General features: G+C 43.5%; 1 protein-coding gene and 1 long non-coding RNA gene across 17 annotated transcripts in view; one reads left to right on the plus strand and one right to left on the minus strand.

Annotated features, from left to right (window-relative positions):
• Window positions 1–14,511, plus strand: part of MCM9 (minichromosome maintenance 9 homologous recombination repair factor) — a 126,796-nt gene that overhangs the window by 80,380 nt on the left and 31,905 nt on the right. For 3 of the 16 annotated variants that reach the window (XM_082474531.1, XM_082474523.1, XM_082474529.1), the window contains one exon: window positions 27–3,646. The exons of 11 other annotated variants lie outside the window; for them this stretch is intronic. In XM_082474531.1, coding sequence (XP_082330657.1) covers window positions 27–1,500 — 1,474 coding nt within the window. In that variant the 3' untranslated portion in view covers window positions 1,501–3,646. Of the gene's footprint in view, window positions 1–26; window positions 3,647–10,188; window positions 11,283–11,568; window positions 11,865–14,511 lie in introns of those variants that run through there. 2 more of the 16 variants (XM_082474524.1, XM_082474526.1) reach the window with 2 other exon arrangements.
• LOC309666988 lies at window positions 1,965–10,182 on the minus strand. The gene is made up of 2 exons (XR_014267452.1): window positions 3,098–10,182; window positions 1,965–3,003 (listed from the first exon to the last, which is right to left on the minus strand). It is a non-coding gene; the product is annotated as an uncharacterized lncRNA (long non-coding RNA).

Consider the following 14,511-nt stretch of genomic DNA (forward strand, 5'->3'; position numbering starts at 1 on the left):
GTACACGTTTTCCTTATCTTCTACAGGTTACAGAATCAGAGTGTGTGTCAACACCAGCCACGGGCAATGGAAGCAGAGACAACTTCAGGGTCCCTGAGAGATGATCCAGGGGAAGAATCAAAGCTCAGACCATCAGCTCAGCAGGAAGTGAACTGTAGCACACATCTGTCCTCTACTGGAGGCAGGCCCGGGGGAAGCCCACTTCTCAATCCCCCATCCCATCTGGGGCCCGATAGACTGACAAGTAGAAGGCATTCAGCTGAGCACAGAAATAGCCAAGATGACAGTTTGGACTGGTTTGACTCCATAGCAACTCATCCGATGGAACCTAAAAACACTGTTCCTGTGTCTCCTAGTCCCAAAACAAGTGGGGGGGAAATGGCTTTGAAAATCTCCCACAACAAATCTCAGGGTAAGGAAAAAAGGGAGCCAGACCAAGGGAGCAAATTGGAAACTGGACCACTTCCAACACCAGCAGAGACAGAAGCTCCATTGAGGCCAGACAGCCTTGAGGGTGAAAAGGCAAAAAAGGCAGCAATGGTTTCTGAAGCAGCAGTATCTGCTGATGAGCCAGACTCAGTACTGATTCATCATGTCCCCAGGAAACTGCACAAGCTGCGCAAGGAGAGGGCCCAGGAGTTGTGCAGGAAACCCGCCAGGCCGCCCTCGCAGCCCACAAGCCCTCCTCATCCTCGGCCCACTCCTGTACAGAGCCCAGAGAGAGTGCTTGGAACTCCCAAAAGAAAGAGACAGAAATCCCTTGCTCGGATGCAAGAGCCCCACCTTGAAAGTGTTGAGAGTCCGGGTCCCCCTGTGGCCAAACTGGCAAAATTTACTTTCAAACAGAAGTCAAAACTGACCCACTCTCCTGAAGATTGCAGCCATGTGTCTCCTGGCACAAGTAAAACAGCAGTTCAGAGTCCTGAAATTCCCCAACGTAGAGCTAGAGGAAAAGCAGCTCTGCCTGGGAAGGATCCAGAAAAGCTGGCCTCTACCTCAGAAATCAGAAGCCCAGCTCAGCTGCAAGATAAGACAAAGGAGGTGTCACGGCAGCCACCGGACAAAGATGGACCAAGAGAGAAGAGGGAACGTGCCCCTGCAAAGGGAGCTGTCCAGCCTGAATTAGAGCTTGGGAGCAACAGTGGGCGTTTCCATCTTGCTTCTGAAAGAGACAGAAAGGAAGAGGTTTCGTGCCATAGTAAAAGTGGCAAGGTTCATGCTTGCACATTAGCAAGATTGGCAGACTTCTCCTTTACTTCCCCCTCTGAATCCAAATCAGAATCCCTTCCTCCTCCTGAAAGTAAGAACCAGGGTGAGGGAGGCCCCAGCCCTCTTCTTGTGACCGCAGCTACAGTGCTTGGCAGGAAAAGGAAAACTTTTCAGCTGGGGGGATCCACCGAGAGACTGAGTCTTTCCAAAACATCTCTCTTCACTTTACCGGAACTAGACGATGAACCATTAGATTTTGATTGGGATGAAGAAATGAGAAAAAAGCCATAGTCATGAAAAGCTTTCTGGTCAAGTTTCACCCTCGTCCACTCAAGCCAGCACCTACAGGATATCAACATGGTGTTTATGGATATATAGAAGTATTGACCATATTGGGCACCATTCTGAACACCAGCCCCCCCCATCAGGTTTTATAAATTCAGGTTTATCTTAATGACTTGAAAAGCTGTACACACAATCAATGAAGGTCAGTGTGATACCAGCACTTGAATCTAATTGAATCTAATTAATTAACAATTGTGCTTGATTTTGCAAACAGAGTACTTATATTCCCAAAGATGTTTCTGTTTGTTTTGTTTGGGTTTGGTTTGGTGTTTTTTAGGGGGTAGGTTTTCCTGAGATCCCTTCATTCACTCAGGAGCAAATGCCAGGAAGGTAACACTCACAATGCTAACAAGTCAGATGAACTCTTTTTCTGTTTGTTTTTTTCCTTTGTTGTTTTTTTTTTTTTCACCCACCCAAGATGTGCTGAGTGTGGTAAATATTTATTGATTTGCCAAAATCATGTGATTTTTTTCTAATTTTTTTGTATCTATTCTCATGTGTCAGATTAAATATGACTGAAGCTTTTGTTTCTTTGAGAGGTCTTCTCACAGTTCCATGATAGTCATAGAGATCTGGCCACTGGTCAAATAGTAGCTTTCTTGGGGTATTGACCTTTTGAGTTTTCCTTTCTTTCTTGAGCCAACAGTTTGTGCTTCAGATTCTTTTTTATGTCTTGGGGACTTACCTTCAATACAATTTAAATCCTACATTTGGAAGAAGAGAGTGTGCAGTAGTTTCAGTCATATATCATGGCATCCATCCAAGTGGTTAACATGGAAACATGATTCCTACTAAGTTACGATTCATTTGTCTTTAAAACCAAGCAATAACTGTGTTTGGTAGGAAAAGACCACTCAAGCTTTGTCTTTCTTAAATGCTTTTAGAGTAACTTCTTCTTTTAGATTCTAGCAAGGGTCGTTAGGATTTCATAATTATAGATGTTCTCTTCTGAAGTTTGAATTTGGAAAATGATAATAGATTCTTTCATTGTCTGAGGGACTTTAGACATGAGGAATACTGAAAACTATATGTACTTTGTCTAATGATCACTTCATTAAATTCATACAGAAAAAAAATTAGGAATCTCAATTTTTCTTGAGCATTTAAACATTAATTCCAAAATTGACTAATTAAATTTTCTGAAAAATTTTAAACTATGAGTACAAATTTAGTATGGATGAGTCTTGAAATCCTCAGACACCTTAAGCAGCTGATGAACAACATATATAAGCAGTGATTATAAGTTATTATTGCACATTCACATAAACCTATCCTAAAACATCAAGGCTATGGTTTAGGTAATTTCTTCATTATTTCTGTACTTTACTAACTTCCCAGTGTAGTATGATTCTTAATGTGATATATTCCTAATCTTTAAGTGTTAGTACTTCCCTGAGTTTTGGCATTCTTACGAGAACTAAAGGAAAAGCAAAGGATCTGGGTTGTTGACTGGTGATTCTTGGCCTGGACATGGTCTGATTGTGAAGACTAGGGTAATTCAAACTTGAGCCACAGTGTTGAGCTGACTTTTTTTATGGTAAACTTTTAAGTTACTTTCTTATAAATTTTTGTCTTTGAAACTTGGTATCTTTTGCAGTAATGATGTATTAAGCTGGGCGTGGCTGATAATTCCTAACCTATTGATTTGCCATTAGGGTATTTTGACCTGTTTTTATCATTTAATATGGTTGTATTCTAGAGCTTTCATTTTTCATTTCAATCTTGATTGTAGAGCACTTAGTTTCATGTAGTTAACTTGTCTCTTCAGGACACTGAGTAATTCATATTTTAAAATACAGTGTTGAATTGTCCGTCTTCCTTAGTTACTGTATATGACCGTCTATGCCATCTTCTACCTGGTATTATCTCACCATATGTCCTATTATTTGTGCTAATAAATCCACCCTACTTTTTTTAGTACCTTCTTCTGCCAGGATCATTTGGTCAAGTTACAAGTTCCAAGTGTTTATTCTTCAGTGCTTACCCAGAGAGCAATAACTCTATATGTAAATAGTGTAAACAGACATAATTATTAGAAGAAATAAACTACTCAATATGAATGCTCCCCTACTTATTAAAAAAATTAAACTTCTGTCCCAGCTTACTTTCGTGTTATGACCACCTCTGTACTTGTTTTTGATGGGCAAATTCTTACAACTCGGTCAGTGGGGAGTCCCTTTATGTTCACACCAATGTCCTTTTAAGACTCTGATTTTCCCAAAAGCACCCATGCTATCTGAAAACAACAGCATGTTCCAGACTCATTTTATTTTTTTTTCCCAACTCAAGTCATAGAATCCACTACCCCTAAGGCACTTTATTCCTTTAGTGGCAAACGGTATTAATGGCTGAACTCAGGGCTTTGGGGATGCACGGGGAAGTCAGTACTACCACTACTGTGGGGTCCCTTAGTTTCAGAGCTGAAAATGTTTAGTGTCCTGAGGTCACATTTTATCCTGCTGTGTCCTACGTTTTTTTATACTGTGTGATTTTACAACCACTAAGACTTTCTCTTATATGGTATTTAATGTGTGTACCAAGGAAAAACATAGGTGTCTCAGGGGAAATATGTACAGTCTCAAAAATCATATTTGTAGTCAATAAAGGAAAGTATAAAAATAACCTTTAATTCTGAATCAACATGTCAGGATATAGTTTTTTCAGGCCAGTGGACTCCTTGAAAACATTTTAATAATGTAAAATTATTTAAACACAATAAAAGCTGTACCTAATTTTCTTTGTGAGAGGACCAAACCAGGATCTTAATTCTATCGTAACTACATAAAAGAGTTGAGTTTTCTGACATTGTTAAAGATATACTTTTCAGTGTATATGTGGTATTCTAAAATTTATAATAGGGATTTTCTTATTTTAATTTTTAGTGTTTCTTAGAAATACAGACAAAACAAGCATATTATTCTGATATCTTTAACTCTTTGGCTTAATTCAGCCAAACTTTAAACTTTTTTTTGAAGGTATACCAAAACTATAATAATAGAGATCTATTCTTGGTTGACAGCTTTTAATTCTTGCAAACCTACGTATTCTTTATGTGTGTATTGTATTTGATTTCTATGCCTTCCCCTAGTGCTAAAGCTGCCTAGCTGGTGGAATTACTGGAAGAACAATTCTAGAGAAAATCTTAGGTCAGCCACAAGGAAGATCCCTAGAGCTCACTTTCAGCCAATCCACAGCACTTGGGTGTTCAGAACCTACCTACCCTGATGAATGTCTAAGTCTAGGGACTACCTGGGACCAGGTTAACCTTTCAGATGCAGCTTATCAGACACCCTAGTTCCAAATCTGACAAACTCAAAATGTGGAAGGCGAGGCCAGTGTGTATTCCTCAGTGTTCAGAATAACATTTTCCATGTCTGATTTCCATATTGTTAACATTCAGGAAAGGTAAAAGAAGGCTCCTGGCTCACATTAGTACTCTCTCCAGTAGAGGTTTTGCTGTCTATGTCCCATCTTGCAAGTGGCGAAGCAGCCCTCCACCCCAGGTATACAGGGGAGCATTACCCACACTCGTTCCCTTCACTGCCACTCAGAGGACACACACAGGAAGCTGTGGTAACTCTTCTGTTGTTCTTACATCAGTTCCACCGCCTTCCCTCTTAAAGGCTTAAAAATGCATCTGAAGGTAATATTTGTAAACATGAACTTGACAGAAATGTTAAACTCAAGTAAACTGTTCATGTGTCTACGTAAATACTCTGATGCAAGATATAGAACAACAAGGGAAATAGGATATGCACGCTGGGCCTGATCTCACTAAGGAGTAGGGTGTAAGTTATTTATCTTGTGAGTGTAAATGGTCTTTAGGCCACTCTTCTTTACGTTTCATTGGAACCTTAAGCCTTGGCTGAATCGAACCACCAGAAAGCAAGTATTTGCATCAGGCACACTTCTATGTGGGGACAAAATTGGTTTAATTTAGGGCTTCTGTAATAAACCAGTGTTGAAAGACTGCTTAATATTTCAGATCTAACTTTTTCAGTGCCTCCTGATACATCAAGGAGACTGGTAGCACAGCAAAATTGGGAATCGGACGAATTGGTTCCAGGACTGAATGATCACTGAGCAGCAGTTATCTTACTTGATTTGGTGTGGCTGACTCCTGTCCCCTCCCTGGGATCCTTTGTCACTTGGCCTCCAGGACATCACATGCCTGTGGTTTTCCTTACTAACCTCTTCTGGTTTCCTCAGCTTTTCTTCTCCTTACCTAGTTTCTCCTCCTCTCCCAGACCTTTAATGTTTAAGTGACCCAGGGCTCTTCTCTATCTGCACCCCACTTCCTGATATGCTCATTGAGTCTTAGGGCTCCCCAAACCTATTGGTCAGCTGATGATTCCTTTCCTGAACTCCAGACTCCTCTATCCAACTCCTAGTCAATATACCTCCACCTCAACATATTTCAAATAATATTCCTGATCTTGTCCCCATCAAACGGGTGCATTTCCCAGATTTATCCATCTTGGGAAATTAGAGACTCCATCCTTCCAATTGCTTAGGCCAAAAACTTGAGTCATCCTAGACCGTTTACTTTCTCTTGTACCTCACACCCCATCTGTTAGCAAATCCTATGGAATCTCTATTTAAAATATATCCAGGGACTTCCCTCGTGGTGCAGTGGTTAAGAATCCGCCTGCCAATGCAGGGGACACGGGTTCGAGCCCTGGTCCGGGAACATCTCACATGCCGCGGAACAACTAAGCCCATACATCACAACTACTGAGCCTGCGCTCTAGAGCCCGGAAGCCACAACTACTGAGCCTGTGTGCAACAACTACTGAAGCCCTCACACCTAGAGCCCGTGCTCCACAACAAGAGAAGCCACTGCAATGAGAAGCCCACGCGCCGCAAGGAAGAGCAGCCCCCGCTCGCCACAACTAGAGAAAGCCTGCGTGCAGCAACGAAGACCCAATGCAGCCAAAAATAAATAAATAAATAATAATAATTTTAAAAAAATGGTCCAGGGGCTTTCCTGGTGGCGCAGTGGTTGAGAATCTGCCTGCCAATGCAGGAGACACAGGTTCGAGCCCTGGTCTGGGAAGATCCCACATGCCGCGGAGCAACTAAGCCCGTGTGCCACAACTACTGAGCCTGCGCATCTGGAGCCTGTGCTCCGCAACAAGAGAGGCCGCGATAGTGAGAGGCCCGCGCACCGCGATGAAGAGTGGCCCCCACTTGCCGCAACTAGAGAAAGCCCTCGCACAGAAACGAAGACCCAACACAGCCATAAATTAATTAATTAATTAATTAATTATTTAAAAAAGTCCACACCAAAAAAAATTCTTTAAAAAGAAAAAATATATATATCCAGAATCTGTACACTTCTCACCACATTTGCTGCTGTCACACCAGTCCAAGCCACTATACTCTCTCACTGTGCTTCCCTACAGGCTATTCTCAGCACAGTAATCAGAGTGAACCTGTCAGGTAATATTACTTCTTACCTCAAACCCTCCAGCAGCTCCCATCTCATCCTGGGTAAAAGCCAAAGTCCGTATAATATTGATCTCTAAGGCCCTGCACATCTGGCCACGTGCTACCTTTTTGACATCAAACACTGACCATACTGGTTCCTATAATTCTCCAGACATGAAGCAGCCCCAGGGCTTTTTCACTTACTCTTCTATCTGTGGAGTGCTTTTTCTCTGAAGGTAATCACTCCTCACTTCCTTCAGGATTTTGCTCAAATGTCACTTCAATGAAGCCTACCTACCTTCAAAATTGCAAAACATTCTTCCCCTTACTTAATTTTTCTGCAGCATTTTTATCATCTGACATACTATAACATTTACTCAGTTTATTGTCTGTCACAGGTGCTAACCAAGGGTGAGGGAAATCTAGAATGGATGGTAGAGGAGAGAGACCCTGAGTATCATTTGCTGCCTCCAGATCAGCTGCTGTGGGCAGGAGGTGGGGGGCTGAGGGGTAGGCGCGTGGCTGTGGCTTATACCACATCTGGCACAACAGCTGCCGTTGGCGCTGCAGGTTGATGGAGCTTGGGGTACTCTGCTGACATTTTCCCCGATCTAATTCTTGTAGAGGCCAGACTGATGAATTAAATGGAAATTGATGGGGATCACCACTCTTCTTCCTTTAGGTCTTTAAGGGTGGCGCTAGTTTCTGCTAGTTGCCTCGGGATGTGTGTAATTTGCAGTCTTGCTCAGAGGGGGAGTAGAGGGGCAGCTTCAGAGGCTCCCACTTGTCCTTTCCCACTTTTATTCACAGGCTAAGGAACCAGTGTGGATATGTGAGTGTTCTGGCAACTTCCAAGTATTATCTATTTCAGCCTACTCTGAAGTAGACCTGGGTCCATCTATTACCTGGCCCACACACACATTCTTTCTACCGGGGGAACATGTTTGTATCATACTAGGTATCATTTTTCAACTCAGACCTTGTGTGCAATGGTTCTCAAAGTATTAAGTATTGGGCTATTTCCTTTCCCCAGGGTATAGTTACCCAGGTAAATACCTGCCAGTCCCTTTGTAGAAGGACTGGGGTAATCACTGTCATGTAGTCTTGCCAAGGTGTTGCAGGGTACTTCTACCTGAGGACCTGACCTTTGCTTCAGTCAGCGGGCTCCGAGTCCAAAAATTAATCCAGGTCCAGAAGCTGGCCAGAGAATTCTGACTTTATTGGCACAGCTGCCCTCAGCCTGTTCCAGATCCTTTCTCTTGACCAGTGCATCTGGAGTGCCTGGAGGCCGTGTTAAACTACAGATTGCTGGTCCCCACCCCCCAGAGTTTCTAACTGAGTAGGTCTGGGCTGGGGCCTGAGAATTGGTTTCTGACAGTTTTCCAGGCCATGCTGATGCTGCTGGTCAGAGACTACACTTTGAAAACACTGTGTATAGTTTGATCTCGGGACTCATCTCGGGGCTCCAGCCATTTCCACAGCTCTGTGTGAGTGTCTCCCTGCTGTTCTGACCCTGCTCCTCAGTGAGCCGTTTACTCCCACCTTGCTTCTGACAGTTAAGCATTGTCATCTGACCTCTGGGGTTGTGGGATCTTCTCTCTCCACGTGGATCAATCATGGGAGGTAGGCTGCCCCTGGGGAGAGGGCCTGTCCTTGGGCTAGGGCTCTGGGCTGAGGGTGGTCTCCGGGGGCAGGGACTCAGCTGTGAGCTGTCAGCCGTCAACACTCTGGGCAGCTGGGGAAAATGGGTGCATCGGACTCAAAGGGGAGATGTGTGTGGTGCATTTCAGAGCCTACCATGCGTCTACCAGCACCTGTCTCACAGCTGGGACTAGGATGAGGGGAGTGAGATTTGCCTCAGGTACAAAATTTAAGGGGACACCAAAAAATTAAACAATCAAGATAAATATTTTGATGCAATACTTTTAAAAGTCAAAGTGCAAAAAAAAAAAAAAAATCCACGAGGAGCAAAATATCAAATTTTTAAATAATGGCAGGATCAATTTTACTGGTGTCTCTTTTTGCCTCAGCATGGCCCCGTCTGTCTATCCTCACTAGAATGTAAGCTCCTTGAGGGCAGAGGTTTCTGTTTGTTTTACTCACTGATGGACCAATTCTTAGAAGAGTTCCTGGCACATAGTTGATGCTCGATAAGTATTTGTTGAATGAGACATTTAAGACATTTGAGGGAAGAATGACCATTTGTCTACACTTCCCCATTTCTCTCTCTTCTTTTCCCAGTGTTTCTCAGTTAGTGTTGACTAGACACAAGAGGCTGCTTCTCCTTGGAGCCAGGAGGCTTGGAGGGAGCTTTGTGCCATGTAGGGAAAGCACCTGACAAAAATAGGACGTATCTTATTATTGACGTCAGTTTTGAGATGTGTGTGTTTGAAAGCCTTTTCTTCATTGATTTCATCGTCGGATTTAAGGGATAGATGTAGTGCATGTCATTGTGCTAACTAACCACAGCTAATTTGTTGTCAGGCTTGTATAATTACGAGAAACAGTTTTCAGAACTGCTCCTAAAAAGTTGCCCTGCCCCCAGGAATAGAGGGATTTAGGATTCCAGGACCAAAAGCACAACAGCAAACCTTGATGCCAAGTGGAGAGTGTAAAGGTCAGCGGGCTGCTCTCCTTCCCTGCTTTTTATCTCCTTGAGACGTATGATAAGGTTGTTGTCAGCACGGGGAGGGAAGGCCCTCCAGGTGTGGCCGAGATGAGAGCATTTTTGCACGTGATGCTGGAAGAGGATGTGGTCAGAGCTGCCGGGCGCTGACTCTAGCGAGTCCACTCCTTACTGGAGGGCCTGTTGTCACCACACCCTGCCCTCTTAGCGCCCACGACCGATTCTAAGTTATTTTTTAGTCAGTGAAGGGAACTTGGGAGTCTCTGGGTCAGATGAGAATCTCAGGGGGTTAAAGGCAACTCCCACTCACTATAGAAAAATGAGATTGTTTGTGTCCTGCTAAGGCTGGAGTACAGAAGAAATCCCAAGCACCAGATCTCCAGTGTCATTTCAAAACAAGCCAAAACAAGCAAACAAAAAACAAGCCTGCCAAATAAAAATTTAGACCTGAGAAGTTTCAGAAGCAGATGAACTGAGTCTGGTTGTTCACCCGTCTCCGGAGCAAGAGCCATATATGCAGATGCTGGGGTGGTGATGGGGTCCTGCCTCGTGACATGTATGGTCTGCTCTCCTCCCAGGCACAGAGGGATCTGAGAGTGGACGATTGTGACGATATGGGAAGATGAAGGAACTGACCGGTATTGAGCACCTGCTATGTGCTAGGCATCCTATTCGACACTTCATGTATGTGTGTGAGTCTATATGTATGAGATATAGATAGATGGATAGATGATAGATAGATATTTAGTTCTCGCAGCAATTCTGTAAGAAACGTATCATTAACCCTGTTTACAGATGGAAACATGATCAGAGGGACTGTTAATTTTTCAAGGTCACACAGCTAACAAATGGCTTCTGAAGGAGGCACTGTTTGATTTCAAAACCAGTGCCCCGTCAACTATATCATGACAGCTCCCAAAAGAAATGTGACTGTGTCAGGGCAAGGCCAAAGTCATAAGGGCCTTGGCTCATCTCCCATTTAGTCATCATGTGCTTTCAGAAAGAAACGTGTGGGCAGCCCTCTCGTATGGGCACTAAGCCAGGGCAACAGTGCTGGGCTGAGCGCAGGTCCCTTTCCTCTACAAGCAGACCCGGGCAGCTGCTCCATATCCGAAGCAGGGGACTCTCCACGCCTCAGCCCTGGCTCAGCACCTAAGAAGATGCAGTAACACTCCAGGGCAGTTGTACTTCGCCACGCCAGGAGGGCCGTCACCAGTGCTGGGCTCTGGGCACCGTCCACGTAGAACACACTGAGGAGGCTGCCGTGGAGGACGCGAGGTGCAGCCCAGCCAAAGGGCCCTTTTTATTTTCCATCAAATGTGTGCAAATACTTTTTTCCTGGAGGACATTTCCTCATTAAAAAGCTTTCATGGGCTTCCCTGGTAGCACAGTGGTTGAGAATCTGCCTGCCAATACAGGGGACACGGGTTCGAGCCCTGGTCTGGGAAGATCCCACATGCCGTGGAGCAACTGGGCCCGTGAGCCACAACTACTGAGCCTGCGCGTCTGGAGCCTGTGCTCCACAATAAGAGAGGCCGCGACAGTGAGAGGCCCGCGCACCGTGATGAAGAGTGGCCCCCGCTCACCGCAACTAGAGAAAGCCCTCGCACAGAAACAAAGACCCAACACACCCAAAAAAATAAATAAATTAATTAATTAATTAAAAAAAAAAGCTTTCATGTGTTTGTTGGTAATATGTATATCTTCTTTGGAGAAATGTCTATTTAGGTCTTCTGCCCACTTTTGGATTGGGTTGTTTGTTTTTTTGTTATTGAGCTGCATGAGCTGCTTGTAAATTTTGGAGATTAATCCTTTGTCAGCTGCTTCATTTGCAAATATTTTCTCCCATTCTGAGGGTTGTCTTTTGGTCTTGTTTATGGTTTCCTTTGCTGTGCAAAAGCTTTTAAGTTTCATTAGGTCCCATTTGTTTATTTTTGTTTTTATTTCCATTTCTCTAGGAGGTGGGTCAAAAAGGATCTTACTGTGATTTATGTCATAGAGTGTTCTGCCTATGTTTTCCTCTAAGAGTTTGATAGTGTCTGGCCTTACATTTAGGTCTTTAATCCATTTTGAGTTTATTTTTGTATACGGTGTTAGGGAGTGTTCTAATTTCATTCTTTTACATGTAGCTGTCCAGTTTTCCCAGCACCACTTATTGAAGAGGCTGTCTTTTCTCCACTGTATATTCTTGCCTCCTTTATGAAAGATAAGAAGATATACAGATTGCCAACAAACACATGAAAGAATGCTCAACATCATTAATCATTAGAGAAATGCAAATCAAAACTACAATGAGATATCATCATCTCACACTGGTCAGAATGGCCATCATCAAAAAATCTACAAACAATAAATGCTGGAGAGGGTGTGGAGAAAAGGGAACCCTCTTGCACTGTTGGTGGGAATGTAAATTGATACAGCCACTATGGAGGTTCCTTAAAAAACTAAAAATAGAACTACCATACGACCCAGCAATCCCACTACTGGGCGTATACCCTGAGAAAACCATAATTCAAAGAGTCATGTACCAAAATGTTCATTGCAGCTCTAGTTACAATAGCCAGGACATGGAAGCAACCTAAGTGTCCATCAACAGATGAATGGATAAAGAAGATGTGGCACATATATACAATGAAATATTACTCAGCCATAAAGAGAAACGAAATTGAGTTATTTGTAGTGAGGTGGGTGGACCTAGAGTCTGTCGTACAGAATGAAGTCAGAAAGAGAAAAACAAATACCATATGCTAACATATATATATGGAATCTAAGGAAAAAAAAAAAAAGGTCATGAAGAACCTAGGGGTAAGACGGGAATAAAGACACAGACCTACTAGAGAATGGACTTGAGGATATGGGGAAGGGGAAGGGTAAGCTGTGACAAAGTGAGAGAGTGGCATGGACATATATACACTATCAAACGTAAAATAGATAGCTAGTGGGAAGCAGCCACATAGCACAGGGAGATCAGCTCGGTGCTTTGTGACCACCTAGAGGGGTGGGTAGGGAGGGTGGGAGGGAGGGAGACACAAAAGGGAAGAGATATGGGAACATATGTATATGTATAACTGATTCACTTTGTTATAAAGCAGAAACTAACACACCATTGTAAAGCAATTATACTCCAATAAAGATGTTATTTAAAAAAAAGCTTTCAGTCATGGGACCGTAGATAACCATCCGGAAGGGGTTTTTGTCTGTCCGTTTCCTGTGCTTACTTGCCTTGAACAAACGTGGCTCTGACTAGCGAAGTCCCTGGAAAGGGAATGTAGACCAGCCCGTTCTCTCTGCTGCTCGCACCGCTAGGGGGCATGAAGGATCTCTGGCAGGGGAACTGAAAAGGCTGGAATGCCTAAACTCACCAGCAGAAGCTGAAGACCTGCCTGCATTCAGCTCTCATGATGAAAACATTTCTTCCACAATCAGCCTCCTCGGGCACTTCCAGCAGACACACAGGCCAGCTGAGGGGTGGACCAGAGCGGGTGGGAGCACCTCAGGGGCCGCCCCGTTCGATCACTGTGGGACAGGCTCCATCTTCTGAAGACTTTGATAATGTGTACCTGAAGAGCCGGCGGCAGCAGGGCTTTGACACCCTCTGAGCCGTGAGGTCAGAGTCCGTTTCATAGAAGCTATACTCTGAAAGAACATACATTCAATCACGCGATTCCTTTGGGAGAAGGGGACAGAGAGTCAGACTCCAATCCACAAGGTCCTCAGATAGATTTTTGTTAATCAGAAGCTTTAAAAAAATGCCCAGAATCTCCCACAAGCAGTAGCCTGCATTATTTTTTTGTCATTGAGGTATAATTGACATATAACATAGGGTAAGTTTAAGGTGTACAACAGTTGTTTTGATACATTTATATAGTGTATGATTACTGCTATGGAGCTAGCCAGTACCTCCATCATATCATATAATTATCATTTCTTTTTTGTGGTGAGAACAATTAAGATCTAATCTCTTAGCAACTTTCAAGTATCTAATACAGTAATTTTTTTTTTAATTTTTATTTATTTATTTATTTATTATTTATTTATGGCTGTGTTGGGTCTTCGTTTCTGTGCGAGGGCTTTCTCTAGTTGTGGCAAGTGGGGACCACTCTTCATCGCGGTGCGCAGGCCTCTCACTATCGCCGCCTCTCTTATTGCGGAGCGTAGGCTCCAGACGCGCAGGCTCAGTAGTTGTGGCTCACGGGCCTATTTGCTCCGCGGCATGTGGGATCTTCCCAGACCAGGGCTCGAACCCGTGTCCCCTGCATTGGCAGGCAGATTCTCAACCACTGCGCCACCAGGGAAGCCCAAATACGGTATTATTAACTGTAATCACCGTGCTGTGCATTAGATTTCCAGAACTTATTCGCCTTCTAACTGTAAGTTTGTAGCCTTTGACCAACATCTCCCCACTTCCTCCACTCCCTGGCCCCTGGTAACTACCTTTCTACTCTTTGTTTTTATGAGTTCAGCTTTTTTAGATTCCACATATAAGTGGTATCATTACAGTATTTGTCTTTCTTGGTCTGGCTTATTTCATTTAGCATAATGCCCTCGAGGTTTATCCATGTTGTTGCAAAGGGCAGGATGTCCTTTCTCATGGATGGATAATATTCCATTGTTTATGTGTGCATCTTCTTTATTCCTCTATTGATAAACTCTTAAGTGGTTTCCATATCTTAGCTACTGTGAATAATGCTGCATCGAACATGGTGGTGCAGATCCTGTTTTCATTTCCTTTGGCTATATACCCAGTAATGGAATTGCTGGATCATATGGTAATTCTATTTTTAATTTTATGAGGAACCGCCATACTGTTTTCCATAGTGACTTCACCAATTTACATTCCCACCAACAGTGCACAAGGGTTCCCTTTTCTCCAAATCCTTATCAACACTTGTTATCTCTCT

Source organism: Balaenoptera physalus (assembly GCF_965194825.1).
Source record: "Balaenoptera physalus genome assembly, chromosome: 9".
Lineage (NCBI taxonomy): Eukaryota > Metazoa > Chordata > Mammalia > Artiodactyla > Balaenopteridae > Balaenoptera > Balaenoptera physalus.